Genomic DNA, 26,547 nt, shown 5'->3' with positions numbered 1-26,547 from the left:
GGTAATTTCATTAGGTGATATTGATTTGGTATTGTATGTTACTAATTAATTAACCAACTGAATAGGGGTTTGAGACAAATTCAAGACCGGTTCAAGACCCACATGGAAGATCGGTTTGGTTCCACGATTAATGTTTGATTTTTCAGTTTTGACAAACAATCAAAATGTTTGATACATTGAGTTAAATTCTTTTGTAATATTTGACATAAAAAATAATATTTTATAATGTCGAGATGGATCGATTGTTCTGCTGCTTCTCAATGTACAATCACTAATCCTCGTCGGAAAAGAACAAGTGATCACCTAATTACATCAACATTACTAAACCAGTATGTCAAAAAACTAAGTAGTCTCAGTTACTAAATCAAACTCTAATTAATCAAGCACTTACTTTTATATTAGTAAAGAGAAAGTGACTTGCTTATATTAGTACAGAGACTTCGAGTAGAAAAATAAGAGGTCCAGAGACAAAGAGGTTTAGTTCCCAGAACTGCTGGCGTTAAGGCTCTGGAAGAGCTCGGGAATATGGGAATTGGTGAGTTTGGTTCTCTTGCTGATCTCTTGTTTCTTCTTCTTCTTCTTATCCTTCGGTTTATTCGATACGCCATGGAGCTGTTCAGCAGCTTTCCTCTCTGCAATGTTTGTGGCTGGCTTCAAACCAATCTTCAGCAACTCCTTCTCCACGTCAAGCATGTCGCTCGGAATGTCTATGTCGCGGAAAAGAGCTTTAAGTTCGTCATCAATCTTCGGATACTTTAAATCATTTGGATACACAATACCCTCTTTTGAACCAGTGTTTGATGGCAACCAGAAGATGTCTCCTGAAGCTTTCAAAGCCTGCAAAACACAAAGACAATCTTCAAACACAAAACACAGGACATTGTGTATATTCCCAAAACAATGCAATGCATACCTGCAAATCTTCCATGACATTAGGGTAAGCATCTTTGAGATCAACCACATCAATCACATTAGAGGATTTATTCACAAACGAAAGAAGCTGCTTCTTGTCCTTGATATCGTGCGTAGCCTGTGTCGACATGAGGGCAGAGAAGAATCGTAAACGAGTGGAATTCAAAGAGAAAATGAGAAACAAATCCACCTTGAAATAAAATTTTTAGGAATTACCTTATAAGAGAACCTTGATCTTCCGTCATAATGCACTTTCGGATTCTTCCTCAAACTATTAAAAACAGCCTTATTGGCAGTCATATCAACATAACAAGCTTCATTTATTTGCTCCGCCGTATAGCTAGGCTTGCCTTGTCTACAAGACAAATCAACTTTATTATATAACTTAAGCTCATATGAAGAAATAAACAACAACAAAGAGAGGAGACACAAACCTTAAGCAAAAGATCAATGACAAGCTTCATTTGAGCTCCAACAGCACTGTTTCTTATGTTGTTAATGTGCTGAAGCTGCTTTGTATTTTCTGAAAACTTGCCACGAACTGCATTAGGCTTCTGACTGGTTGTTGCTGCAGGTACGGATGACCTCGAAGGCCCCGTTCTTGAAGAAGCAATAATGCTCGAAAGCGTAGATTGGCATTTCTCTTGCTGTTTATTGAACTTATTTAGCTGCTCCTGTAGAGCCATCTCAACTGTATAGAGAAAATGTTGTCCTAACCTTCAATATTCTGAATGCATAGAGACTAGAGAGACTACTAAAATTTCATCTGAAATCCAAACCATGTTTTTAAGCAGTTTCAGTTTACTCAAGGAAGCGATATGATATGTATTATGTATAAACGAAATCGGAATCAAATATTTTGATTACTAGAAAAAAATAACGATCCCACTTCATAGCTCATACACGACATCATAAATTTTCAGAAGACAAGGCCGATTCCTCAAACTTAGGGTTTCCAGACGGATTTAGGGTTCCGCAACCGAAAAACTGCAATAGATTTCCATTTCTCTCTAATCTTATAACGAAGACTGCAACTAGTGTTTATCAATCGACAAAGATCGAAGAAAAAGCTTTATTTCTTACTTCTATCGACGAGAGGATATGGGTGTGGTTTAGGGTTTGGTGTACGTCGGAAACTGATGAATTCTTCTTTGCCCAGACCTTCGATTTTATTATATTTTGACAGCAAATTAAAAGAGTAAAAGGAAACTTGTCTTCCAAGAAGAAAGATTCTAGTGGGCCTTTTATTATTGGAAGTCAAATTGGGTTGATAAAAAACCCATGTGGCTTGAAACATACAATTTCATTAGCGGTTCAATTTGTCTTCTTCGTAAGTGGTTATTACCGACATTAAACCGGTGCGTTTCGTAACAATTCACCGTAGAAACCAAAACTGTTAACACGTGTCGTTCCACCCACACGTGTCAGATACTTAGGTTGCCAGCTTCTCTTGCTGATGGATCTATAAGCTGCAACGTATTAGATAAACCGACCTCGAAGATAAAGAGAGAAGACAAAAGGATCTCAATCCAATTGAATCATAGCAAAATTAAGTTTTGCATTCGAAGAAAATCTTGTTTTTCTTGATTTGATGAAAATGGCAGCCATGCAACTAACAAGAACCGCTCTCTTTGGTCTCTCAAAGGCTTTCCCTGGAATCAAAGCTCCGCCTACTCTCGTTGCTTCTACCCGGAAAGTCTCTCGCGTCTGCTTCGCCTCCTCCGTTAGCCAAAACGAGGTCACGATTTTTAGAATAATTTTTAGTTCTTATGTATGTGATCATGTTAAGAGTTTTGATTCAAGTATCACATGAGCCGTAACAAAATAGCAAATAACGTTTTAAAGTCCATTTATAATATATTAAAATTACCGAGCCGGTCCTGGGGCTGGATTTAAGATATCGATACATTTTTTGCATAGTACTCATAGCAGTTGTTGTGTATCCTAGCTTAGACTAGATTTTGGTCCGGTTTATGAGATTATGTGTGTGTTTCTTAGGTTAACGTGCTGGCCAAGCTTTTAACCCTAGTTTGTACCTTGTTATGTTTATTTTCAGGGAAGAGATCCTCTAGATAACGCTAGGGACTCGAGGGCTGATTCATCTTACGGGTCAAAGAAATGGAGGGAGGATACCGGCGAAAACTATGCCCAATCAGCTAAAGACAAGGCTAACGAAGGAGCAAGCAAAGCTGCAGATAAAGCCTACGAGACAAAAGAGCAAGCAAAGGATAAAGCCTACGAAACTAAAGAGCAAGCAAAGGATACAGCCTACAATGCAAAAGAGAAGGCCAAGGATTATGCTGAGCGGACTAAAGACAAGGTGAACCAAGGCGCGTCTAAGGCAGCGGATAAAGCGGAAGATACAAAAGAAAGAGCTAAGGATTACGCAGAAGATACAATGGACAATGCAAAGGAGAAAGCTCGAGATGCGAAAGAGAAGGTCAAAGAGTATGGAGAAGATACTAAGGAGAGGGCAGAAGGGTTTAAGGAGACTGTAAAGGGTAAAGCTGAGGAACTTGGAGAGAAGACCAAGGAGACGGTGAAAGGAGCTTGGGAGAGTACGAAAAACGCTGCCCAAACCGTCACTGAAGCTGTGGTTGGGCCTGAAGAGGATGCGAAGAAGGCACGGGCTGATATCGATAAAGGCGTGGAAGATCATACGAAGAAGAAAAAGGCGGAGAAAGATCAAAAAGAGGACGATTTCATAACATTTAACTGATGAGGAAATAAAGTTGCCTATGCGTTCTGAAATGTTATAACTTTATGTAATGCTCTGTTTTCTCTCAGTTTCTTCTCTGTTTTAAAACTACGCTTGATCTCATGTATGTGACAATGTGAGATGCATTAGTATATAAATAATAAATCTATGGTTATTTACACAATTAGTAAGCTTCTATTTATTTCTGTCAATCTCAATTTCGATTAAAGTTAATTTGAGTACTGTGTTGTTCAGGTACATTAATTTTTTTTTTCTCTCTCAACAAATCACTATTAAGTCACTAAGTTAATTTCTTTTTTTTTTGAACACCAAGTCCCCTAAGTTAATTATCAACAGTTCTCTCTCAGCAAATCACTGATAAGTCCCTACGCTAATTATCTAGGTGTTCTTTTTCCGATTTTTGAAATTATGTTATGCATTATAAAAACTTCTTGTTATACTTGGATTTGTCACCATTGTGATACGATGTATTATTTCCCATATAATAATTCTGTTCTCCCAATTGTATCCATCTTAAATGTGGAAAATTTCTATACAAATATTACAATTCATTTTTTCTGATGTGCCAATGAGAACTAGTTGTAAATGTTTAGCAAACTTATAGTATTTTTTTCTCAAACCAAATTACTAGGTGCTTTGTCGAAGATGAGCTTCTTTCACATTTTTTAGTTTTCTATTATGATTGAATTGCTTGCTGTCTTCATTTTGAGTACTGGTGTATACTTTAATCTTTTCTATTCTCAACAGTTTATCTAATATAAATAAGTTTATAAGAACATTAATTTTTTTATAATAATTTTTTTTTCTACCAAAGAATAACCATATAAAGAGATTTCTACCAAAAATATATATTACGCAGAGATATCAAATGGGTGTACATGTTCAAATGGACATGTCCAAATGGATAATTTCGTTTTTTAGACATCGACGGTGAAAGCCCAAATAATTTGGATCATGTTCAAATAAGACCAAACCTAAATATGACGATTATGATCAATTGAACTGTCCATAGGATCCAAATAACACATAAACACAATCACACAAGAAAACACAAAATCATGTTTCTCGCCAAAACAGAAAATTACGTTTTCCAGTCAAAACCGCGAAATCATATTTTTCCGCCAAAACCACAAAATATAAACTGCCAAAATAAAAAAATTATGTTCTTTTTCCAAATCGCAAAATCACATTTTTCCGCCAAAAATAAAAAAAAATATTTTCCCGTAAAAACCGCAAAAATGTGTTTTCTGTCAAAACATAGGAAATCATATTTTTGGAGGAAAATAACAAATCATATTTTTAGCGGAAAAACATAGAATCACGTTTTAGCGTGAAAATAAAATGCGAAGAATAAGAACTAAGAAGAATCAATGAGAAAATCAGATCCTATATTTTTGCATTTGCAAGAAACTCTATTTTAAAAAACTTATGAGACGGCCTATGTCCAGATGAGTTTGTTCCATTTGTTTGCGGGTTATATTGGTTTTTAGTCCATAGACCGTTGTGGTTCTAGGTGTAACTGTAACCGGACCATTACAATTTGGATTGATTTATCCCATGGTCAATATACCTATTTAACATTCCTAACCTATCTAGCGCGTGAGCACACGTATTTTATATAGCGTGTGAGCACACGTGTTTTCACATACTCTCTTTAATTGGTAAATATCCATGACATATATGTTTGTTTGACTTAATTAATTGTCATTATATTCTCAATGTTCCCTAGATTTTTTTCCTGATTATGTGATTTTCTCATTTAATCATTTTCTCAAAATTTTCACATACAGACAAGAATTAACCTTTAGATTTTGACTAAGCTTAACCTAACGTTTATTGTGTGTAGATAAATCTTCAGATTTTATTGAAACACAACTTTTGACACGTTTTGCTCATAATCTCCCTTCCTTAAACCCAAAACATACTCTTCTTAGATTTTCACTCCCCAAAAACCTATATAAGAAGACACTCCACAACACAAAAGATCATAGCAACAAGAAGATCTTATACTTAAGTCTTATCTTTCTAGGAGAAAATCAACTAACTTCTTGAGAGAAATGGATACCTTGAATGTTTTTGCAAATGAAGACAATCAAGTGAATGTTGTGAAGCCCCCACCACGAGTATGTCCAAGGTGTTATTCCGATCAAACAAAATTCTGCTACTTCAACAACTACAAAACGTCTCAACCACGCTACAAATGCAAGGACTGTCGTAGATACTGGACTCATGGTGGAGCTTTAAGGAACATACCAATCGGTGGAAGTTGCCGTAAATCCAAGCTTCCAAAGATTGATCAATCTTCAGTTTCTCAAATGGCTTCTGTTGAGATTCAACCGAGTAATCATCAACCTCTCAGCGAAAATCAAGAAAACATTTCAGTTAATGCTTCTTCTTCATCTGCTGCTATTGGGAACCATTTCGGTTATTTTAGTGAACTGCATGGAGTAGCAAATTTGTCTCCAACTCGAAGTTTTCTAACAATGGATCACTTAGATTTCGGTGACGAATCATTTCAACAAGATTTATATGATGTTGGTTCTAATGATTTGATTGGTAATCCTTGGATAAACCAATCAATTGGTGGAAATATTGATAATCACAACGATCAACCCAAGTTGCAATATGAATATGAATCATAGAGCAATAGCGAGTAGACGCGGAGGATCTTCAGATACTGAGATGAACAAGATTCAGAAACATGTTTATTTAGGTCTTCTTAAATTTTAACCGTATTATCCGTTCTCTATTTCTTAAGTTTAAGTTTCTGTCATTGTTCGTTTTCGCTTCTTTTTTACATTTTAGTTTTGTTTATGGTTTCGGTTGGTGTTTTTTTTAGTTATTAAAGTTTGCACCTTTGTTCAATTCCCTAAAAAATCAAACATAAGTTGTTTTATCTTTTTTCTTTCTAATATATAATTATCTAAGTGTCACTAATTCGTTGTACTACAAATTTCCTCACTAATGTGTCTTAACTTGAGCCAAACAACACACTAATATTTTAGAATATTAAAATATATAACGTGCAAATATTTAGAGCAAAGAAAATTTCTACGTCGGAAAAGTATTTAAAGCATACGCTCTCCCTTCTCTCTAACCTAGATCTAGATCTTTGCTCGATGTCGCCTCTTCGGCTTTCCCTTTCAGCACCAGGGAAGGATTCTCTTTCATTAGCTGGTCCTCCTTAGATGTCATCTTGTCTGTTGTGCTCTATCTTCAGAAGATTACGGTGGTCCTTGTTTTTATATGGCCTCTGGTTGGTGGTTGGAGTCTTCCGGCGCGTGGATCCGAGGAGATGTTTGGTGGTGGTCGTAGGAGGTTCATCGACTCGGTTCCTCGAGGACAGCTCTGTTCGTTTTTTCAATGGTTTGGCTCAACTAGTTGTTGGGATCAGACGTTCGTCTTCGTGTTCATGGTTGGCAAATGACGGTTGGGGCCTCATAAATAGATTTTAAGAGTACCTAAGAAGTCTCTGTTTTTGGTGTTTCCACAACTCGACGTGAGTTTGTGACGTTTGTTTGGTTCTACAGGGTTTCGACTCTGAAACAACAAGCTGATGTTGAACACATCCAGTTGATGTCAACATGAGTCTGTATCATAAGTTTGCGAGGTACTGACGTGGCGCGTTCTTGGTGTGGTTGTTCATTCGAAGATTCACTAAATATTCTCCGAATCAACATATGGAAAGGATAAAAGTTGAGGAGCAAGTTTATTCCGTTTATGGATATTTTTGAAGATCTACTAGGATTTTCGTGATATTGCTAGTCGTGGAAGGTCATCGATCGTGTGGTCAACACTTGGACTATTGCTTGGGTAATCATCAAAGAAGCTACAGAATGGGCTTCAAAGAAGACATCATATGGGTTGTCATCAGAAATTTGTTTGTTTCCTTCAGCAAGTTGGGTGGTCTAATATACACACTCCAACTTGAGGAGGGGCGGGGGGGGGGAGGGGTTTATATGGTCCAGTCATAAAAGCTACGAAATGCGCTCAAGCCGTTGTTAAAGTTATCAGAGCTGCAGAATGCGCTCAGAGTATTGTTAAGGTCAAAGTTGTAGGAGGCTCAGACCGTTGTTAAGGTCATCAAAGTTACGAAAGATATTCAGACCATTGTTAAAGTCAGAGCTGCATAGAGGGCTCAGAGTGTTGTTAAGGTCAGAGTTGTGGGACACTCAGATCGTTGTTAAAGTTATCAGAGCTGCAGAAGGCGGCGCTCAGACTGTTGTTCAAGGTTATCCGAGCTGTAGAAGGCGCTCAGTCTGTTGTAAAGGTCAAAACTGTAAAAGGCGCTTAGATCATTGTTAAAGTCGTTAGGGCTGCAGAAGGCGCTCGGACTGTTGTTCAAGGTTATCCGAGATTCAGAAGGTGCTCAGACTGTTGTAAAGGTCAAAGCTACAAAAGGCGCTTAGATCGTTGTTAAAGTCGTCAGAGCTGCGGAAGACGCTCAGAATGTTGTGAAGATCAAAAAACTGCACAAGGCGCTCAACCTGTTAAGAAGATCAAGGAGCTGCGGAAGGCGCTCAAGTTGTTGTGAGGATCGAAGCAGCAGAAGGTGCTTCAAATTCAAAAAAAAATTCCTTTTTCGGCAAGTTGGGTGTTTTTCATAGACCATTCCAACTTGAGCGGGGTAATAGGATTGGATCAGGCCTTTGATATTAGGCTTTGGACTAGAATCAGATCGGACCTTTGATATGGGCTTTATTAGGTTCAATATGAGACTAGGGTAATGTATCCTAAATCCTACATATATATGTATGTGTAGCCGTTTACGAAGATAACAGAATAACACAATATTTCTAGTATAGTTTTGTGTAATTCTAACACATTTGCCTCTATCAGACCGGAATTGAAAAGATTTTTGCTCATGGAGGTTTGAGATCACCAAAATTAGAGGAGTGGTGTTTGAACTCATGAGTCGGGTTGCTAAGCACGGGACCTGACATAGTAGGTCTGAAATTTCTAAATTATCAAGAAAAATCCGTGTGTAATTATTTCTAAAAACTATTTAACAGTATCTAAAATATTCAAAATTAAGTATAAACCAATACAGTATTAATTTACAAAAGATGTCCTAAAATTTAGTAGTCAACTAATAATAAAGTACATATGTAAATAAAAATAAATTGAGATTTTTCATTAAATATATGACGAATCAACAATGATGTAAATACTTAGAAGTTCATTGAATTATATATTTAATATAACATATATAATCTTTCATGAATATAGATTTTAAATTATAATTTACTGTTGAAAATATGTGTTTCTTGATAAATAAATAAATTTATTATTAGGTAATTATGAACATATGGTTAAGAACCGAATAAAAACATAAATGAATAGTTACAACCTTTTCTCTCAGATTTTCGAGGCCAAAACGGCCACTTTCTTGAATAAAATAAAAAAAAATATTTAACGAAGTTAAATAAAATCTCATATGCTTAAACCAAGGAAAAAAAAACAAATCTCTTATAACAAGGACATTGACAAATGTCCAGATTTTGGTAGCTTTACACGTCATACGACCGGTTAGGGGACAAACCCTAAATCCAGAAAAAGTCTCTCTCTCAACCGCAGTTCTTCGACAAAACCATGGACAACCAATCGGTGATACGTCACGCTGGTAAGATCTCTCTCTCGTTTGCTCGAAATTGTTAACCCTATATATGATAATTAGATCTAATTTATTCGTTTGTGAAATCAGATGGTAAGACATGTGTGTTTTGGGATGTAGAGGATTACCCAATCCCAGATGGTATTGATCCTGCTTCGTTTTATCTCGATATCCAAGAGGCTTTTAAGAAGCGGTTGTGATAGGGATGTGTCAATCCATGCTTACATTGATAAATGTTCCGATGAATTGCGACGTGAATATGAGGATGCTGGGTTCCATATCGAATTCATTCCCCTAGGTGAATTAATTATTTCTTTACTGTAATATCTAGAGATCTATGTTGATATCTATATACTTTTTCGCAGGGGGTAAAGATGCGAGAATTCGTAGCATGTTTTTGGACATGCTCTTGTGGGCATTTGAAAGTCCTACACCAACAAATGTGATTTTACTCGCAAAAAACATCGGAGATGAAATTGGTAATCTTCTTTGTAGTTTGGATATCAGACGTCATGGTATTCTCTCATCCCAAACTCAACCACGATGGCAAATTCCTAGTGAAAGGCATACATGGTTTTTGACTAGCCTATTCGATGGCCCTAACGGAAGCTCACAACGTCTTGACAATAAGAAGACATATCCAAGGGAGATTTGATGTTTGGTTTCCATATATATGTAACGTGTTTATTGTCTATGATTTTTATGTGTTCTAACATTAACATGTATTTCTCTCTTTTTTCTTGATATTGTCGACCATTCCATTTGCCTTCGTCACTGAATTTGTTTTACTGTGGTTGCTGAAAACTGAAAATTGGGATTCGAGTTTTTCTTTGTAATTTTCTTTTGGTTTCAATCATCCGAAAGCTGAAGCTAGAAAATACGAGGAGTGGTTTGAAAAGAAATCGCTGTGACTCCAATTTTGAATCAGGTTTGGTCCGGTTAAAGAGATTATGTATGTTTTTCTTAGGTTAAAGTGTTGGTCAAGCTATTAACCTCAGTTTGTTGTATCCTGTTTGGTTTATTTTCAGGGAAGAGATCCTCTATATAACGCTAGAGACTCGAGGGCTGATTCAGCTTACGGATCAAAGAAATGGAGGGAGGATCGATACCAGCGAAAACTATATGCCAAAGCGGCTAAAACGTTTTCGAACACCATTGAAGATTTGATGTCCGAAGGTCATAAAGTTTAACTTGAGTAGTGCTGTTGTGGGGTACACTACTTTTGTTTCTCCCAACAGAGAGTATTAGGGATAACAACATCCCACTCTTTGCTCAAAAAGAGAAAAAAAAGCATCTCATTCAAAACCAATTGGCAATAAATAAATTTGCCAATATCTTATATATATCATTTAAGATTATGTTTAACTTCCAATGTAAGATATTGTTATCCCTAGTTAATTATCTATAGGTGTTTTTCCGATTTTTTTGAAATTATGTTATAAATACTTGTATATTATAAAAAGTTCTTGTTATACTTGAATTTGTTGTCATTGTGATACCGAGGCATTATTTCCTATTTAACCATTCTCTTCTCCCAACTTGTGATCCATTTTCAATGTGGTAAAATTCTAGAATAATTATTTATGACATTTCTCTGATGCGTCAATGAGAACTAGGCGTGAATGTATATATGCGCTAACAAACTTATCTTTTTTTTTTTTTCTCAAAACAAATCACTAGGTGCTTTGTCGAAGATGAGCTTCTTTGTTCTTTCATATTTTTTAATTTTCTATTATGATTGAATTGCTTGTTGTCTTGATTTTGGGTCTTGTTGTATACTTAAATCCTTTCTATCCTTAATAGTTGTATCCAATTAAAAAAGAATTTATAAGCAACTTTTTTTATACTGTAATCAATTTTTCTATTGCGCCAATGAGAGCATATGCGTTAAACTCTACTGGCTGGCACACATTTTCTTTCTTGTTTTCTCAAATCTCATTATTAAATCCTTAATAAAAGTAATTATTTAAGCATTTTGTGGATTTCAAAAATTAGGTTATATGTTTTTTTTAAACTAAACTTGGTATTGGGTATATTGTTGTTTACTAAACTTTTTATGTTCTCACCATTTTGTATATATGTAAATTAAAGATGAAAAAACCATATAAAGATCTTTCTAAAAAAAACAATCACGCATCATGAGATAGAACATGAACACACGTGTTTTCATATACAACGTGAGCACACACGTTTTCACATACTCTCTCTAATAGTAAATATACATGCAACATATGCTTGGTTTGACTTTAATTAATTGTCATTACACTCTCAATATATGTTCCTAGATTTTTTTTTCTGTTTATATGTGATTTTCTAATCTGAAAATCTTCTTGATTCTAAAAGTTTTCACATACAGACAAGAGTTAACCCTTGGTTTTTGACTAAGCTTAGCCTAAGGTTTATGGTGTGTAGATAGATTTTCAGATTTTATTAAACCACAATCTTTGACACGTTTTGTTCATAATCTCACTCTCCTAAATCAACAATCTCCTAAATTCTTAAATTTCCACGCCCCAAGAACCTATATAAGAATACACCTTCCACAACACAAAAGATCATAGCAACAACAAGATCTTATAACTTAAGTCTTCTCTTTCTTAGAGAAAATCAACAACTTCTTGAGAGAAATGGATAACTTGAATGTTTTTGCAAACGAAGACAATCAAGTGGATGGTGTGAAGCCACCCCCACCCCCACCGCGAGTGTGTCCAAGGTGTGATTCTGATAACACTAAGTTTTGCTATTACAACAACTACAGTGAGTCTCAACCGCGCTACTTCTGCAAGAATTGTCGTAGATATTGGACTCATGGTGGGGCTTTAAGGAACATACCAATCGGTGGAAGTTGTCGTAAACCTAAGCGTCCGAAGGTAGATCAATCTTTGGTTTCTCAAATGGTTTCCGTTGAGAACAGAAGAGTTGATCATCAACCTTTCAAACAGATTTATGAAAACAACGAGTTTGTTCGATCTTTTGGTGCTTCATCTTCTTCTATTGCTGCTGTTGTTGGTAACCATTTCGGTTATCTGAGTGAACTTCATGGTGTGACAAATTTGCTTCCAGTTCGAAGTTTTCGAATGGATTGCTTAGATTTCGGTGATGATTCTTTTCAACAAGATTATCACGATGTTGGATCCAATGATTTGATTGGTAACCCTTTGATAAACCAATCCATTGGTGGATATGTTGATAATCTTAAAAGTTATCGCATAAATCAAGTGGATCAACACAAGTGGAACCAAAGCTTCAACAACACTATGAACATGAATCATAAAGCCAACGCTAGTGGAAGCAGATGATCTTCATGCACTGAGATTAAAAAGATCATAAACATGTTTGTTTAGGTCTTCTTAAGATTTGGAAAAGCATGGTCCTTAAATTTTAACCGTATTACCCGTTCTCGTTATTCCTTAAGTTATGTTTCAATCGTTCGTTTCTGCTTCTTTTGTTTTTATTAGTTTTGTTTATGGTTTATGTTGGGTCTTTTTTTAGTTTTAAAAGTTTCATCTTTGGTTAATTCCCTAAAAATTCAAATATAAGTTGTTTGATCTTTATTTCTTTTATTATATAATTATCTAAGCGTCACTAGTTCGTTGTATTTGAAAATCTGCCTCTTTATAATTTGCTAATATGGTTTTCCTTGTTATAAGTATCTTGACTTGAGCCAAACCACAAACTAATTTTTGAGAATCTTAATTTATATAACATGCAAATATTTAGAGCAGAAAAAACAAATAAGTAGATAATTTTCAAACGCTTAAGCATATGCAGGTCTATTTCCCAATATTTGTATATGCTTAAGCATATGCAGTTGAATTCAGGTTAGTCGAACGTTTAAGCATATGCGGGTCCAATCACACAATCTTATAATAAGAACAAAGAGATCTTTTCTGATCAATCTCAACATGAGTTCGAATTTCGTTGTGAGAATTAATTTATTGAACGTTGGTCTCGATTATGAGAAATGTATAGACGTAGGTTTGGAACTTCTAAATTATCAAAAAGATGTGTGCAATTATTCCTATAAACATATTTTATTTAATCGTATCTGAAATGTTCAGAATTAAATATTTATGAACATTTATTTTACAAAAGAAGTCCTAAAATGTTAGTAGTCAACTAGTAATAAATTAGATATGTAAATCAAAATAAATTGAGATTTTCTATTAAATATATGAAAATCAACAATGATGTAATACTTAGAAATTCATTGAAATATACTTTTTAATATAATATATTTATAGTCTTGAATGAACTTCTAGATTTTAAAATTTTAATTGATTGTTGAAAAATCTATTTCTTGATAAATAAATAAAAATTATGAATATATGGTTAAGAAGCTAATATTAAAATTGTTCTCTCAGATTTTCGAGAGCCAAAAAACGGCCACTTTCTATGAATTTTTTTTTAATGAAATTAAAGAAAATCTCATATACTTAAAACAAATCTGATATCAATAGGAAATTGATAAAACGTCCAGATTTTGGTAGCTTACACGTGGATTTTGGAAAAAAAAAACTAAACCTAAACCCTTAATAAACAAATAAATACAACTAAACAAGACCTAAGAAGGTGCTTGTGAGAGATCCTACCAATTGTGAAAATGAAAAGTAAATCCCAATATATAAAATTGAAAAGTGTTAAATACCAATATTTAAGAAGTGAATTTTCCGAAAATTAAAGAACTTCAAAGTGTTGAGATCGTCAAGGAGAGTTGTTGTTGTTCTAATATTTTCAATCCCAAAGCCACAAGACTCAGCCATCTGCTGCCATAGTTTAACAACGGATCGTTGCATGCATCTTTTCTTTTGGTTCACTACCATTCCACCTTCAAGTAAAAGGTCACCACTTGAATTTAAAAATATTAGTTAATCCCAAAAACTTATATCAGAAGTAGCCTCTGAGCTTGCCGCTTTGTTCCTCTTCAATTATGCTTTGGTTTATGAGTGTCTCAGGCTTTGCTGACACAACACAGTAACCTTTGCTTTCCAAAGCTTTACGAAAACGAGAGAACCTTGGGTATTGTTCCATTTCTTCGTGGTGTTTTGAGAGTATCAGCACATTCGATGTTCCTGCATTCCAAGCCCAGAAAAGAAGCTCCACTAATATCATTGTAAGTCTCTGATCTTCTTTATCCCCTGGAATAATATATCATATATATATATATATATACAAAAAAAAAAAAATAGGAGAGAAAAGAAGTGAAGGGATTTATTCACTTTGTGATGTGAGACAGACGCAAATTCCGTGGGACTCAAATTTGTCACGCAATTCATCGGACCATGCAACGCAAGCCCAGACCTCCACGTTCCCACGATAACCGGAGTCAAGCATAGCTGTTTTGATTTTCTTTTTAATCAAATGAGGACAGAGACCATCTGGGATGGAGTAATCCTCCATGTCCAATATGCAACATGTTCGACGTCCTGCGAGGTTGGTTTAACAAAACAAAACGTACGGGATGAAATCTAATCCAGATCATAGACGAAAAGTATACTACTATGACAAATAAGCTTAGATCCAGATCTCATAAACAATTTCGACCAAGGGATAGATAGATCTTACCTGACATTTCTCTGGTGGTGGCCGGGGGGAACAATCCGGACATGGATTCCGTCGATTTATCGAGAAAATAAGAGACGCTGCGGATGATATGTTACTTTTTTGCTTGTTGACACGCTCGATTTTATGACGGTGGAGGATGTGATACTTTGTGAAATTAGGGTTAGATCTAATATTTGTTTTTTTTCGTGGATAAACAAAAGTATTCAAACAACAAAATCTAGTATGTGGTTCGATATTTTGGGATTTAATTAGTAATCATAATTTAGAAAATAAGACGAGGATGTGTTGTTCCTCTTGATTCCTCAATTTTTTTGGTCTAACGACTGAGAGTGGCTGAGTGGGTTTTTATTCTCCTAGTCAACCTAAATATTCAATATGATGCTATTCATAAATCATAAATTTAAATATACTATTGTACTAATTCCTGGATATAGAAATATGTAAATAAGTAGATAATTTGCACAATTAACTATCATCAATGTGGGGTTGGGGACGTGGTTAAATTCAGGTTAATCGAAAGCTTAAGCAGAAAGACACGAGCTCGATTCCCTTTGAGAAAAATAATTTATTAAATGCTGATCCCAGGAGATGTATGGACCTAGCTAGGTTTGGAACTTCTAAATTATTTAAAAAAATCTACATATATATTTTTACAGGGGATTTTTGCAAAAAGTCTTTTGGATCCGGGTTTTACCCGGGTTTAACTCTATTCGGATCTAGAATAAGAAATTTAAGGAAGTTTGTAATAAAAATGACATTAATTATTAATTAACACCTAAATTAGAAATATATATAATATATCTAAACTAACCATATTTGTTATTTACCTTAACTACTTCTAACCATAATTATTTAACTATTTATTTCTATATAGAAAGAATATGTGATTAAAATAAATATTTTGTAAAAGATTGATTTGGGGAAAAATTGTTATTACGAAAATAATTTGTTTTGTTATAAAAATTAATATTTGTTATTTGTAATTAAATTACATAAATAGTAATAATAATTTGTCTACACCATCAAATGAAAATAGTTAGTTATTTATTTTTTATTTAATATTACGTCATTTTTAAAAAATAAATTCAACAATATAATGTCAATGAGTTTAATTCTAAAGATTTGCAAATATTAAAAAGATACTAACCAAACATTATCTATCCTAATTTGTTTCTAACAATTTCGACACAAATCTTTCGAAAATTTAATGTGATCACAGTTTGTTACTAAAATCTCGATTATATGCCTAAAATCTCGAGAAGATCTTCCTTTAAATCCGCAAATTATAATTTTTGAATTAAATAAACTAACAATACGAATATTCCTAATATATTCGAGTACTAATAATCCTTATTATAGTATACTAGATCTTGACCCGCACATACGTGCGGGGTTTCATATTTTAAAAAAAATTCTAATAAATTTTAATTCAATATTGATTATTTCGTTGTTTCTATGATATATATTTTAGTGTATTAGATCTGGATTCACACCTACGTGCAGAAATATTTTTATATAAATTGTTATATAGATTTTAAAAATATAAAATATATTGTTGTGTTAGTGAATTTTATAATAGTATAAATATTATAAAATTAGAGTAATGAACGAAATTCAGTTGCGTTAGTGCATAGTTATATTTTAAGATTCTGACCTACACGTACGAGCGAAATTATATTTAAGATAAAACTAAGATATAATTTAGTTGCAAAAGTTAAATGATGTTACTTTTTTTATTTTCTAAACTAATCAAAACATTTCTAATAGTTTGATTATATGTGTTAAATAGGATATAGATTCGGTTTGAGTTTGATTATATTCAGTGTTCAAGAAAGCGCTAGACGCTAAGCGGGCGGTGACCCAGTGCCTAGCGCCTAGAACGCTTAATCGGAGCCTAGGCGATTTTTTAGGCGGTTTAGACGTTTATAACATAAAACATTATAAATATGATATTATATATAAAAGTTATATAAAATATCTATATAAAACTAAAATTATGAAATTATAAACAAAAACTAGATAAAATATTTATTTATATATATATTAAATAATATAAGAATATTTATAACTATATATATAAATAAAACTCTAATTAAAATTAAAAAGTATATATTAAACAAGATGTATGTAATTTTAGGCGGTCAAGGCGGTTATCTAGGCGTCGCTGGAGAGCCTAGAGCCTAGTCGGGGCCTAGGCGACCGCCTAGACCGCTTTTTAGAACACTGATTATATTTCATGTATATTAGCTAGGCGTAGCTATTTTGGAACGGGAAACCTATCCCGTCATGTATATGTCATAAATTCTTAGTCCCATAACCCGTATCGTATACGTGAAATAAAAATATGACAGTCCAGTATCCGGCATAAATAGAATATGTGTAACTGAAAACTTACGTACAGTATGTAAACAAATTTATTTTATATAGTGCTCATAACCTGAACTCATACCAGCTGTGTATTTAGTTTGATTTTTTAATTTATATTCTCCTGCTATCCCGTCTCGTAATTTCTATTCTCATTTTATTCCATTAAAAATCATGTTCCAAATTCTTGTTTGCTTACTTTTAAATATCATACAATACATATTGTGAGTTTTGCAGATTAATATATATGTTGCTAAAGTTACGAATATATTTTATCAAATTTATTAATCTTTCTTTCCTTAGCTAAATATTGCATATTCTTCTTTTTATTGTTTAATCATAATTAATTTGATTTTTGGACTAAAAATAAAAATTTGAAATACATCTCTAAAAGGGATATGCTATTGCTGCATAATTTGTTTTGAATTCAAAATATATAATTAGTTTACATTATTTGAAAACTGTGTGCAATATATTAGGGATTTATTTAAGGAAGATCCGGTTGAAAAACAAAAAATAAATCGCAAAATAATTTAGAAATTAATATATACAATCTATAGTTTAGATATTTATCAAACTTGCTCTAAACGAACACTACAAAAAAACACGGCATGTGGCGTCAATTATGTATATGGTTTACGTCAGTTTTTAGTGACTTAAAAAAGCTTACGTTAGTTATAAAACTAACGTCTCATGGGCTGACGTGAAGTTAATTAACTCTAAGTAACTGTTATTAATATCCATCCATTTTTCAATTTTACGTCATTTACATAAGTGATGTTGAATAAGTGACGTGTTCAAGCGTTTTTTTTGTAGTGGAAGGCTATAATGATAATTACTTTAAATTTATTATTATTTGAGTTTATTTCATAGTAAATATAAATAGTTGTTAATATCTAATATCTTATTTTAGAAATTGTGAAAAAAATTGTGTTTTATATTTTAAAATTTGCGAAAATATTATAACAAAATTGAATCTTAAAATATTTGTATTTAGTTTTCTTATGAAATTTTAAATTCAATCTTAAAGTCCTCCATTGATAAATCTTTTAAACGATAGTGTTTTTAATTTTGAATTAAAATGATATTATTTTTCTTTTTATTTTTGATATAGAATAGTCTATTACGATTGGTTTAGATAAAATCTTAGTGGGATATCAAATCTTAGTTTTTCAATTTTCATTGGTTAACAATTTTTTAAAAATTAATTTCAAATTTTCGTTTATAATTAATAGGAGAGAAAAAGTTAGTTTAATTTTTTGGAAATTAATAATTATTTAAAAGAATTAAACAATTTTTAATTTAAATATATTAATTTTGTGATTACTATTGTACCCTTAATGAAGTTATTTAAAAACACTAAAAACTAATGGCAATCTTTGTAATATCTTACACTTTATAAGGTTATTTAAGTTAGAATGATTCCCAATTAATAGTATAGATTCCTTATCTAAATACTAAATCTTTTATTTTTAATTCTAATCTTTGATTTAAATAACTACAATGTGAAAATTAGTATATGTAATAAATATAACATATAATATTTACGAGATTTTCATATACTTGATCCCCAACCCAAATTGGCGAATATATTATTTCTCATAAAATATCTTTAAAAGATTTTTTTTGTTTCGTTTAGATATTATTCAACAAACTTCCTAAAACAAATGGAAATATCTTTAATTAGCTTTCCTCAAACCTAAACTTCTCGAGTACTTTTCATTCATCTATATAAAAAAGATCTTTTCAACCATTGATCCACAATACTAAACGTTTTCGTAATAGAGATTTATATGGCTTCTTTTAAACAATGTTCTTAGTACATTTTATATTTCACGTTTGTTTTCTTTTAAAAAATTAATTGTCACCTACTTTTCTTATGTTGCAGCTTTCGATTTTAAGATCTTTGGAAATTATGGACATCATCAACTCCGTCTCCAAAGAAACTATCAAATAAGGTATGCATTAAAATTTAGTTAGTCCTTCTTCTTATCTTCAGATACGAATTTTTTTTAATGTCCAGTATTTTTTTACATTTTCATAATTTCATGTTTCCATTATGTAAATGATTTTCTTTTATAGGCTAACATAACAAGTCCATTCTATTAAACTCTTTTTCTTTAACGTAAAAAGGAAATGAATTTGTTAATAAAATAAAGTTCTTATTCTTAATTTTCATTATTCTAATGTTATGTATTTTAATTGTTTTTATGATATATACTTTTACAAAAACCTGTGGATCCGAGTTTTGGTTGGTAAGTGTAATTTTTCTAATCTTTTAAAACCTTTTACAACAATTACATGTTTTATATGGTTAACAATCACATCATATATATTTTATTTTCTTATCCAATGTATTTCATGTTTAATGTTTTCTAATATTTTTTATTGAAACTTTTAAATAGTTTCAAATTATTATAAACATTTAAACTTTATTAAAAGTAAAATATTATAATTATTTAAACATTTAAAAAGTTTATTTTTATAAAACGTTTTAAATATTTATAATATTAGGAATTTTATAAAGTTTCAAATATTAAATAGTTGAATTTTATAATAATTTATAAGAAATTTAAACATTATAAATATTTACAAAAGATATTAATCGGGACGGTATATTACGGGTGAAATCCTAGATATAACAATCAAAATACTATTATGAATTTTGGGTCGATATTAAATGAAGTTTCGAATATTAGAAATATTTGAATTTTATTGGAAAATGACAAAATGATGTAGATTTCACGGGACAGAGTTATATGGTCGGACGGATTTGGGGTCGATATTAATACAGTATGATATACTACAGGTGAAATCCTATAATTAACAATCAAAATATAACTATACAATCTTAAACACTAAACAAAACTAAACAAATAATATTAACAAAACAAATAAAACTTCAAATTTTAAATCTTTAGTTATAAAATATCGTGTGTACCATACATTTAAATCAAACAAAACAATAGCATATATCTATAGATCATCTTAAAAAAAATTAATTTTATTATTATTTAATAAAATTATAGACCCGCGGTGTACCGCGGGTTAATATCTAGTATGTGTGCAATTAATTACAGTATTTGATATGTAAATTAAAATAAATTGAAATTTTATATTTAATATAGAACAAATCAACAATGATGTAGGAGTAATACTTAGAAATTCATTGAAATTTATTTTTTAATATAAATTTTACAGTCTTTAATGAATTATTGTATTTTAAAATTTTAATTTATTGTTGAAAGAAAGTGTTTCTTGATATATAAATTTATATATTATTAAATAATTATGAATATATGGTTAAGAACCTAATCAAAACATAAATGAATATTTACAACTTGTTCTCTCAGATTTTCGAGGGCCAAAAAGGCCCCTTTCTTAGAAAAAATCTTTAACGAAATTAAAGAAAATCTTTAACAAAAAAAAGAAAATCTCATATAACAAGGACATTGACAAAACGTCCAGATTTTGGTATGCTAGCATACACGTGGATTATCATACGACCGGTTAACGCAAGGATAAAAAGCTAGATTTTGTCAGTCATCGATTCCGACAGAGATAGAGAGAGGTCTTCCACAAGGAATTTGAAACGTGCTCACTCTCTCCTTTTTGAAATAAGATTTCTAACTTCATTATCCCTATCGTTTTCACAAGTTGGCAAATGCATTATTACCATACCACATAGTGAATTAGCTATATGGTTATATGAATGTTTTTAATAATATTTGGAGTGAATTAACTAACCATGCTGCATTTCTTCCCTAATTTTTATTTACCTAATGAATAAGCTGAAATAATAAAATAAAATGATACTAAAATATTTTGGATCAAAAATACAAAAGGATTTTATTGTGAAAACGGAAAACAAAATCTTACAACTAATTATATATAACATAGATAATAGTAGTGTTTTAGTAGAGTGTTGTATGAAATAAGCAGTATTATTACACCTAATTTACTATCGTAATCGACGATTTGTTAAAGAATAGTGTAGAGAAAACCCATGATTAAAAAGTTTTCAATTAGAAGCTTTTTAATTTTGAGAAAAAATAATTTGCTAGCGACAAAACAAATTAAGACTTACAGTACACGTGTCCATGCATTAAATAGCAAAAGCTATAGACGGTGCAAAACGTGCCCTACGTCGCGGGTAATTAACAAAATGATCGACATATATATATGAGTTTGGTATCTCAAGCATTTCATAAATCAAACCAACATATATCTCTCAATCATTTCTTTGATTTCTTTAAACACTGTTCTTGTTAATCACTGACCATAAAAAACAAATGGCTACTTCTCGTCTAGCTAGGTTTGTATCAGAGGTTGCTCCACCTCAATTCGTGACGGTGATAAGGAGGCATAGAGCAGCGAAGCAGAAGCTGGACACAATCAAAGAAGAAGAGAACAAAGAGGATTGTTTCAATGATGGGATGATGATGATGATGAAGACATCTCATCATCATATTTATTCAGCTTCTTCTTATACTACTTCGGTTTCTGTTTCCGGATCTAGCAGCTCTAAGCATTTTCTAAGCTCTTTTCCTGTCTTGGAAAACTAAGATCTACATAGTTGTGTGGCATTTTGTATTGGTCGGGTCGATATTTTTGTGTGCACCCGTTTACCTTTATATTATGAGTAATATCAATATCAATAGTTTGCTTAAGATCGATTCAGACCTTTTTATTATTATTTAAAAGGTCCGATTCATTATACGTGTTATACACCTCTTGGCTCTTGATTATCGTTTGTAATTTAATAATTTTCGAAACCCCATTTTAATATAAGGATGTAGTTTTGTAGATAGATATACGTTATACACAGATATTTGATCAATAGTAGTAAGTGTCAAGCTTTAGTTAATTATATGCAGTTCCAAAACACTAGATATCATGTATTGTTTTAAGTATTTAGATTATGATCTACGACTATTATCAGGTATGAAGTTTCCGGCCGAGAAATACAACATTCGAAATAGTAAAAATGGAATGTTTTGCATAATTAACAAACATATGTATGTTTACAAGTTATTATTTTTTATGTTTCTTAAGCCACACATCTAAAGTTGTAATTATTCAATTATACCAAAACTGAATGAAACCGAGTAAAATTCAATTTTGTTTGATTTCTATCAGAAAATCTAAGTGTTAATTTTAACATTTCTATCAGAAAATCTCTGTAAATTGGGAGATAAATTACAGAGAAATCAACGACTTTAAAGTTTTAAACCCTTGATTCGTTTTTCTTACTAAGATTTTTGACTAAATTATACGCATATGAATGTTGTTAGACAGATTTTGCTCAAAAAGAATGTTGTTAGATAAGAAAAGAGAGAACTTTTGGTGGTTTTTTGAATTTAAAAATGAAAAAGGTTCCTTCCGATTTCTCCTTCATCTCCTGAGTGGTTTTTTCCTCCTCTGTTTTGTTTCTCGTCTAGCCCTAGATTCAAGGAGAAAAAACCGCTAAAATCAGGTGGCGATTTGCTCTGTATCATCGGGGGTTTTGAGTTAGTAACTTTCTCTATTTCTTCTTCGCCAAAAGACGAGATTTTTTAAAACAAATTTCGTCTTTTTGAAAGACCCGTGTCGAATTGCGACATTTGGGTTGATTTGATTGGATTTCGTGAACTCTATCGATCTTCAGATCGTGTCGAGATTTAGCTACTACTGTGGCGTTTAGGGTCCTTCTCTTTGCCGGATTCTCAGGTTATAAACCTCTTTTAATTCTTTGGATGATGTTGTTCGATGAATTGGATACATTTTAGGTACTACTCCGTTTGTAGTTTTGAGGGACTAATTCGACTTGTAAATCAACAAGTCGAGTGATTTTGATTGTGGAGGTAGTTACTTACTATAGCTGACTTTAACAATGAAGAGGGTAAAAAGCGAATCTTTTAGAGGAGGAGTTTATAGTTCTAGGAGGTTCAAGTTGTCACATTTCTTGCTAGCTATTGCTGGGTTTTACTTGGTTTTCTTAGCTTTTAAGTTCCCACATTTCATCCAGATGGTTGCTATGTTGAGTGGGGATACTGGTTTGGATGGGGCATTAACTGATACTGGTTTAGATGTTAGTTTAAGCGGATCGTTACGCAATGACATGTTGAATCGGAAGCTAGAAGATGAAGAGAATCAAAGTGGGCCTTCCACTACTCAGAAGGTGTCACCAGAAGAGAAGATAAGTCGATCTAAACCGATTCAGCCACTTCAGTTTCGGTATGGTCGAATATCGGGAGAAGTCATGAGGCGTAGGAATAGAACTATTCATATGTCACCCTTTGAAAGAATGGCAGAGGAGGCTTGGTTGCTTGGATCCAAGGCTTGGGAAGATGTTGATAAGTTTGAGGTAGATAAGATCGAAGAGAGTTCTTCTATATTCGAAGGGAAGGTCGAATCATGCCCTTCTCAGATCTCAATGAATGGAGATGACTTGAATAAAGCCAATAGGATCATGTTGCTTCCCTGTGGTCTTGCTGCTGGATCTTCTATTACAATTCTTGGAACTCCACAGTACGCACATAAGGAATCTGTTCCTCAGCGTTCGAGGTTGACAAGAGACGATGGAATGGTTATGGTTTCACAATTTATGGTTGAGTTGCAAGGGCTGAAGACAGGGGACGGGGAATACCCCCCAAAGATTCTTCATTTGAACCCTAGAATTAAAGGTGATTGGAATCACCGGCCAGTCATTGAACACAATACATGTTATAGGATGCAGTGGGGGGTTGCTCAAAGATGTGATGGTACTCCATCCAAGAAGGACACAGACATGCTTGGTAAGATTTTGAACATCCATCATAAACTGTTGTTCGTTTAGATGTGAAATATCTGACATCACATCAAATTACAGATATATGAAAAATTTGTATTGAACATAGTTGCCGGAATGTAGGAGGTCCATGCTCAGAAGTCTAAGTTTGAATTACCTTAAGTTTTTTATTGCTGTGTAGTTATGTTTCTTTTTTTTTTCTCTTCATCTAAGTAAATGTACTTTTCCAGTTGATGGATTCCGAAGATGTGAAAAGTGGACGCAGAATGACATAATTGACATGGTGGACTCAAAGGAATCGAAGACAACTTCATGGTTCAAACGGTTTATAGGACGTGAACAAAAACCAGAAGTCACTTGGTCATTCCCTTTTGCGGAAGGCAGGGTCTTTGTCCTAACTTTGCGAGCTGGAATTGACGGTTTCCATATAAATGTTGGTGGAAGGCATGTGTCTTCATTCCCTTATCGACCGGTATGCGATATCAGATGAGCATTCTACTTGTATATGGCTTATGAATTGGTCTCAGCACTTAATAGTATAATCTGATAACTTCTTAAAATATTTTGTGATTTCTGGCCTCTCAGGGATTTACCATAGAAGATGCCACAGGGCTGGCAATTACAGGAGATGTTGATATTCGTTCTGTTCATGCTACTTCTCTTTCAACATCTCATCCGAGTTTCTCACCTCAGAAAGCTATAGAGTTTTCTTCAGAATGGAAAGCTCGTCCATTGCCTGGCACTCCTTTTCGCCTTTTCATGGGTGTTCTATCTGCAACCAACCATTTTTCAGAGCGCATGGCAGTGAGAAAGACATGGATGCAACATCCTTCTATTAAATCTTCAGATGTAGTAGCCCGATTCTTTGTTGCACTTGTAAGTTCTTACAATCTTTCCTTATTTTAAAACATAAGAAATTAATACTGCAGATCGATTTTATTGGAACATTGAGATGGAGAATTGCTGATTTGAAGTTCTTATGCTTTGCAATATTGAGCAGTTTATGTGTTTTTTTGTTGATTTGTTTTGTATCTGCTGTGTGTAGAATCCAAGAAAGGAAGTTAATGCAATGCTGAAGAAAGAGGCTGAGTATTTTGGAGATATTGTGATTCTGCCCTTTATGGATCGTTACGAGCTAGTGGTCCTTAAGACAATTGCTATTTGTGAATTTGGGGTATTGATCATTTCTCTCATGACTCCATCTCTATCAGTAAATTAACAGTTTCCCTCGTTGTAGTTACTTTACACGAATCTGATTATGATAGTCTGAATATCTTCCATTCAGGTCCAGAATGTGACAGCTCCATATATAATGAAATGTGACGATGACACCTTCATAAGAGTGGATTCAATTTTGAAACAAATCGATGGAGTCTCTCCAGAAAAATCACTCTATATGGGAAATCTAAATCTTCGACATCGTCCTCTTAGAACTGGCAAGTGGGCAGTTACATGGGAGGTACAATGGCTTGTGTTCTTTGCCTGCATTTAGTCTGTATGATTCAGAAATCAGAAGCAGCCTCAGATACTAATTTTTCTTACTTATTACCGTAACAGGAGTGGCCAGAAGCTGTATATCCTCCTTATGCCAATGGACCCGGATACATAATCTCAAGCAACATTGCTAAATATATTGTTTCTCAGAATTCAAGACATAAGCTTAGGGTCTGACCCTTTATCATCGTCTTACTTTCATCTCCATTTCTTACTGTCAAGAACTTAAGGGTTTCTCTCCTAAAATTTTGAATTGACCACGAGTTTAACTATTTTGACTTTGTTGTCACAGCTGTTCAAGATGGAAGATGTGAGCATGGGACTGTGGGTGGAGAAATTCAACGCCTCGATTCAGCCTGTTGAATACTCACACAGCTGGAAATTTTGCCAATACGGATGCACACTGAACTATTACACTGCACATTATCAATCTCCTAGTCAAATGATGTGCCTGTGGGATAATTTGTTGAAAGGTCGAGCACAATGTTGCAATTTCAGATGACCAAAACATATCACTAGCTGGGAGATATTACAGGATTACAGATTTGGCACCACCTTAACCCTTTTTGTATTTTTCCTCTTTGGTGCTAGTTGTTTACACTTACACATTCAAGATAACCAATCTCTTATTGTACATTAAGATTTTGTCTCAGAAAGAGAGTTACGCTGATATCTAAAAAAGTCTTCGCCATAACACTATGGGGCTACCAAGAAAGAGAAGCCAAGGTCACTGTATTATATTACTCTGCTGGTCTTTATGTTTAGCTCGAGTCATGTAATCAAGATTTTGGCTTCCATCAAGTCGCGTATCCCGAGCTCTGCATTTCTGCATTTCTTACACCGCTTCACTGAAAGATTTCCAGCTTTTGCAGTCAAGATGGGTAAATGGAGGAGGGCATTCACAAGATCCAGGTAGTTACTGAGTTGTTGTCTTCTTCATTTCTCAGTGTTTTGCCATAATCCTCATCCTGTAGATGTCACATATCCATAGAGATAAAAGTTTGGTTAGCATACAGATGAATTGATCAGAATCCTGATTGTATAAACAGAACATCGAAACATCAATCTTAAGTTGTGCAGGTCAATAGCAGAAGCAACTGGAATGAAGCC

The 26,547-nt window shown here is 33.1% G+C and overlaps 6 protein-coding genes and 1 long non-coding RNA gene across 7 annotated transcripts; 5 read left to right on the top strand and 2 right to left on the bottom strand.

The window, feature by feature from the left end:
* Nucleotides 1-206: 206 nt before the first annotated feature.
* On the bottom strand, nt 207-1,598 carry LOC9305985 (transcription initiation factor IIE subunit beta). Its single transcript, XM_021019369.1, has 4 exons — nt 1,341-1,598; nt 1,129-1,257; nt 914-1,030; nt 207-837 (listed from the first exon to the last, which is right to left on the bottom strand). Exons 1-4 carry the CDS (start codon nt 1,596-1,598, stop codon nt 478-480), a joined length of 864 nt encoding a protein of 287 aa, XP_020875028.1. The 3' UTR covers nt 207-477.
* Nucleotides 1,599-2,416: 818 nt separating this feature from the next.
* LOC9305984 (late embryogenesis abundant protein 1) lies at nt 2,417-3,794 on the top strand. Its single transcript, XM_002869867.2, has 2 exons — nt 2,417-2,650; nt 2,969-3,794. The coding sequence occupies exons 1-2, from the start codon at nt 2,504-2,506 to the stop codon at nt 3,629-3,631; spliced, it is 810 nt and encodes a 269-aa protein (XP_002869913.2). The 5' UTR covers nt 2,417-2,503; the 3' UTR covers nt 3,632-3,794.
* Nucleotides 3,795-5,428: 1,634 nt separating this feature from the next.
* LOC9305983 (dof zinc finger protein DOF4.2) lies at nt 5,429-7,552 on the top strand. The gene has a single exon (XM_021016375.1). The coding sequence runs from the start codon at nt 5,689-5,691 to the stop codon at nt 6,271-6,273; it is 585 nt and encodes a 194-aa protein (XP_020872034.1). The 5' UTR covers nt 5,429-5,688; the 3' UTR covers nt 6,274-7,552.
* Nucleotides 7,553-8,960: 1,408 nt separating this feature from the next.
* On the top strand, nt 8,961-11,145 carry LOC110225996. Its single transcript, XR_002330115.1, has 4 exons — nt 8,961-9,254; nt 9,336-9,543; nt 9,611-10,173; nt 10,274-11,145. It is a non-coding gene; the product is annotated as an uncharacterized LOC110225996 (long non-coding RNA).
* Nucleotides 11,146-11,645: 500 nt separating this feature from the next.
* On the top strand, nt 11,646-12,897 carry LOC9305982 (dof zinc finger protein DOF4.4). The gene has a single exon (XM_002869865.2). It carries the CDS (start codon nt 11,873-11,875, stop codon nt 12,542-12,544), a length of 672 nt encoding a protein of 223 aa, XP_002869911.1. The 5' UTR covers nt 11,646-11,872; the 3' UTR covers nt 12,545-12,897.
* A 796-nt stretch (nt 12,898-13,693) lies between these two features.
* Nucleotides 13,694-15,400, bottom strand: LOC110226771. The gene is made up of 3 exons (XM_021019424.1): nt 14,811-15,400; nt 14,465-14,671; nt 13,694-14,383 (listed from the first exon to the last, which is right to left on the bottom strand). Exons 1-3 carry the CDS (start codon nt 14,851-14,853, stop codon nt 14,133-14,135), a joined length of 501 nt encoding a protein of 166 aa, XP_020875083.1. The 5' UTR covers nt 14,854-15,400; the 3' UTR covers nt 13,694-14,132.
* A 5,970-nt stretch (nt 15,401-21,370) lies between these two features.
* On the top strand, nt 21,371-26,131 carry LOC9305981 (hydroxyproline O-galactosyltransferase GALT2). Its single transcript, XM_021018415.1, has 9 exons — nt 21,371-21,643; nt 22,805-22,883; nt 23,126-23,950; nt 24,174-24,415; nt 24,529-24,819; nt 24,989-25,117; nt 25,229-25,402; nt 25,501-25,608; nt 25,730-26,131. Exons 1-9 carry the CDS (start codon nt 21,467-21,469, stop codon nt 25,937-25,939), a joined length of 2,235 nt encoding a protein of 744 aa, XP_020874074.1. The 5' UTR covers nt 21,371-21,466; the 3' UTR covers nt 25,940-26,131.
* The last annotated feature ends 416 nt before the right edge of the window (nt 26,132-26,547 follow it).

The sequence above is a fragment of the Arabidopsis lyrata genome, assembly GCF_000004255.2.
Source record: "Arabidopsis lyrata subsp. lyrata unplaced genomic scaffold ARALYscaffold_7, whole genome shotgun sequence".
NCBI lineage: Eukaryota > Viridiplantae > Streptophyta > Magnoliopsida > Brassicales > Brassicaceae > Arabidopsis > Arabidopsis lyrata.
This window is presented reverse-complemented; position numbering and strand designations above follow the sequence as displayed.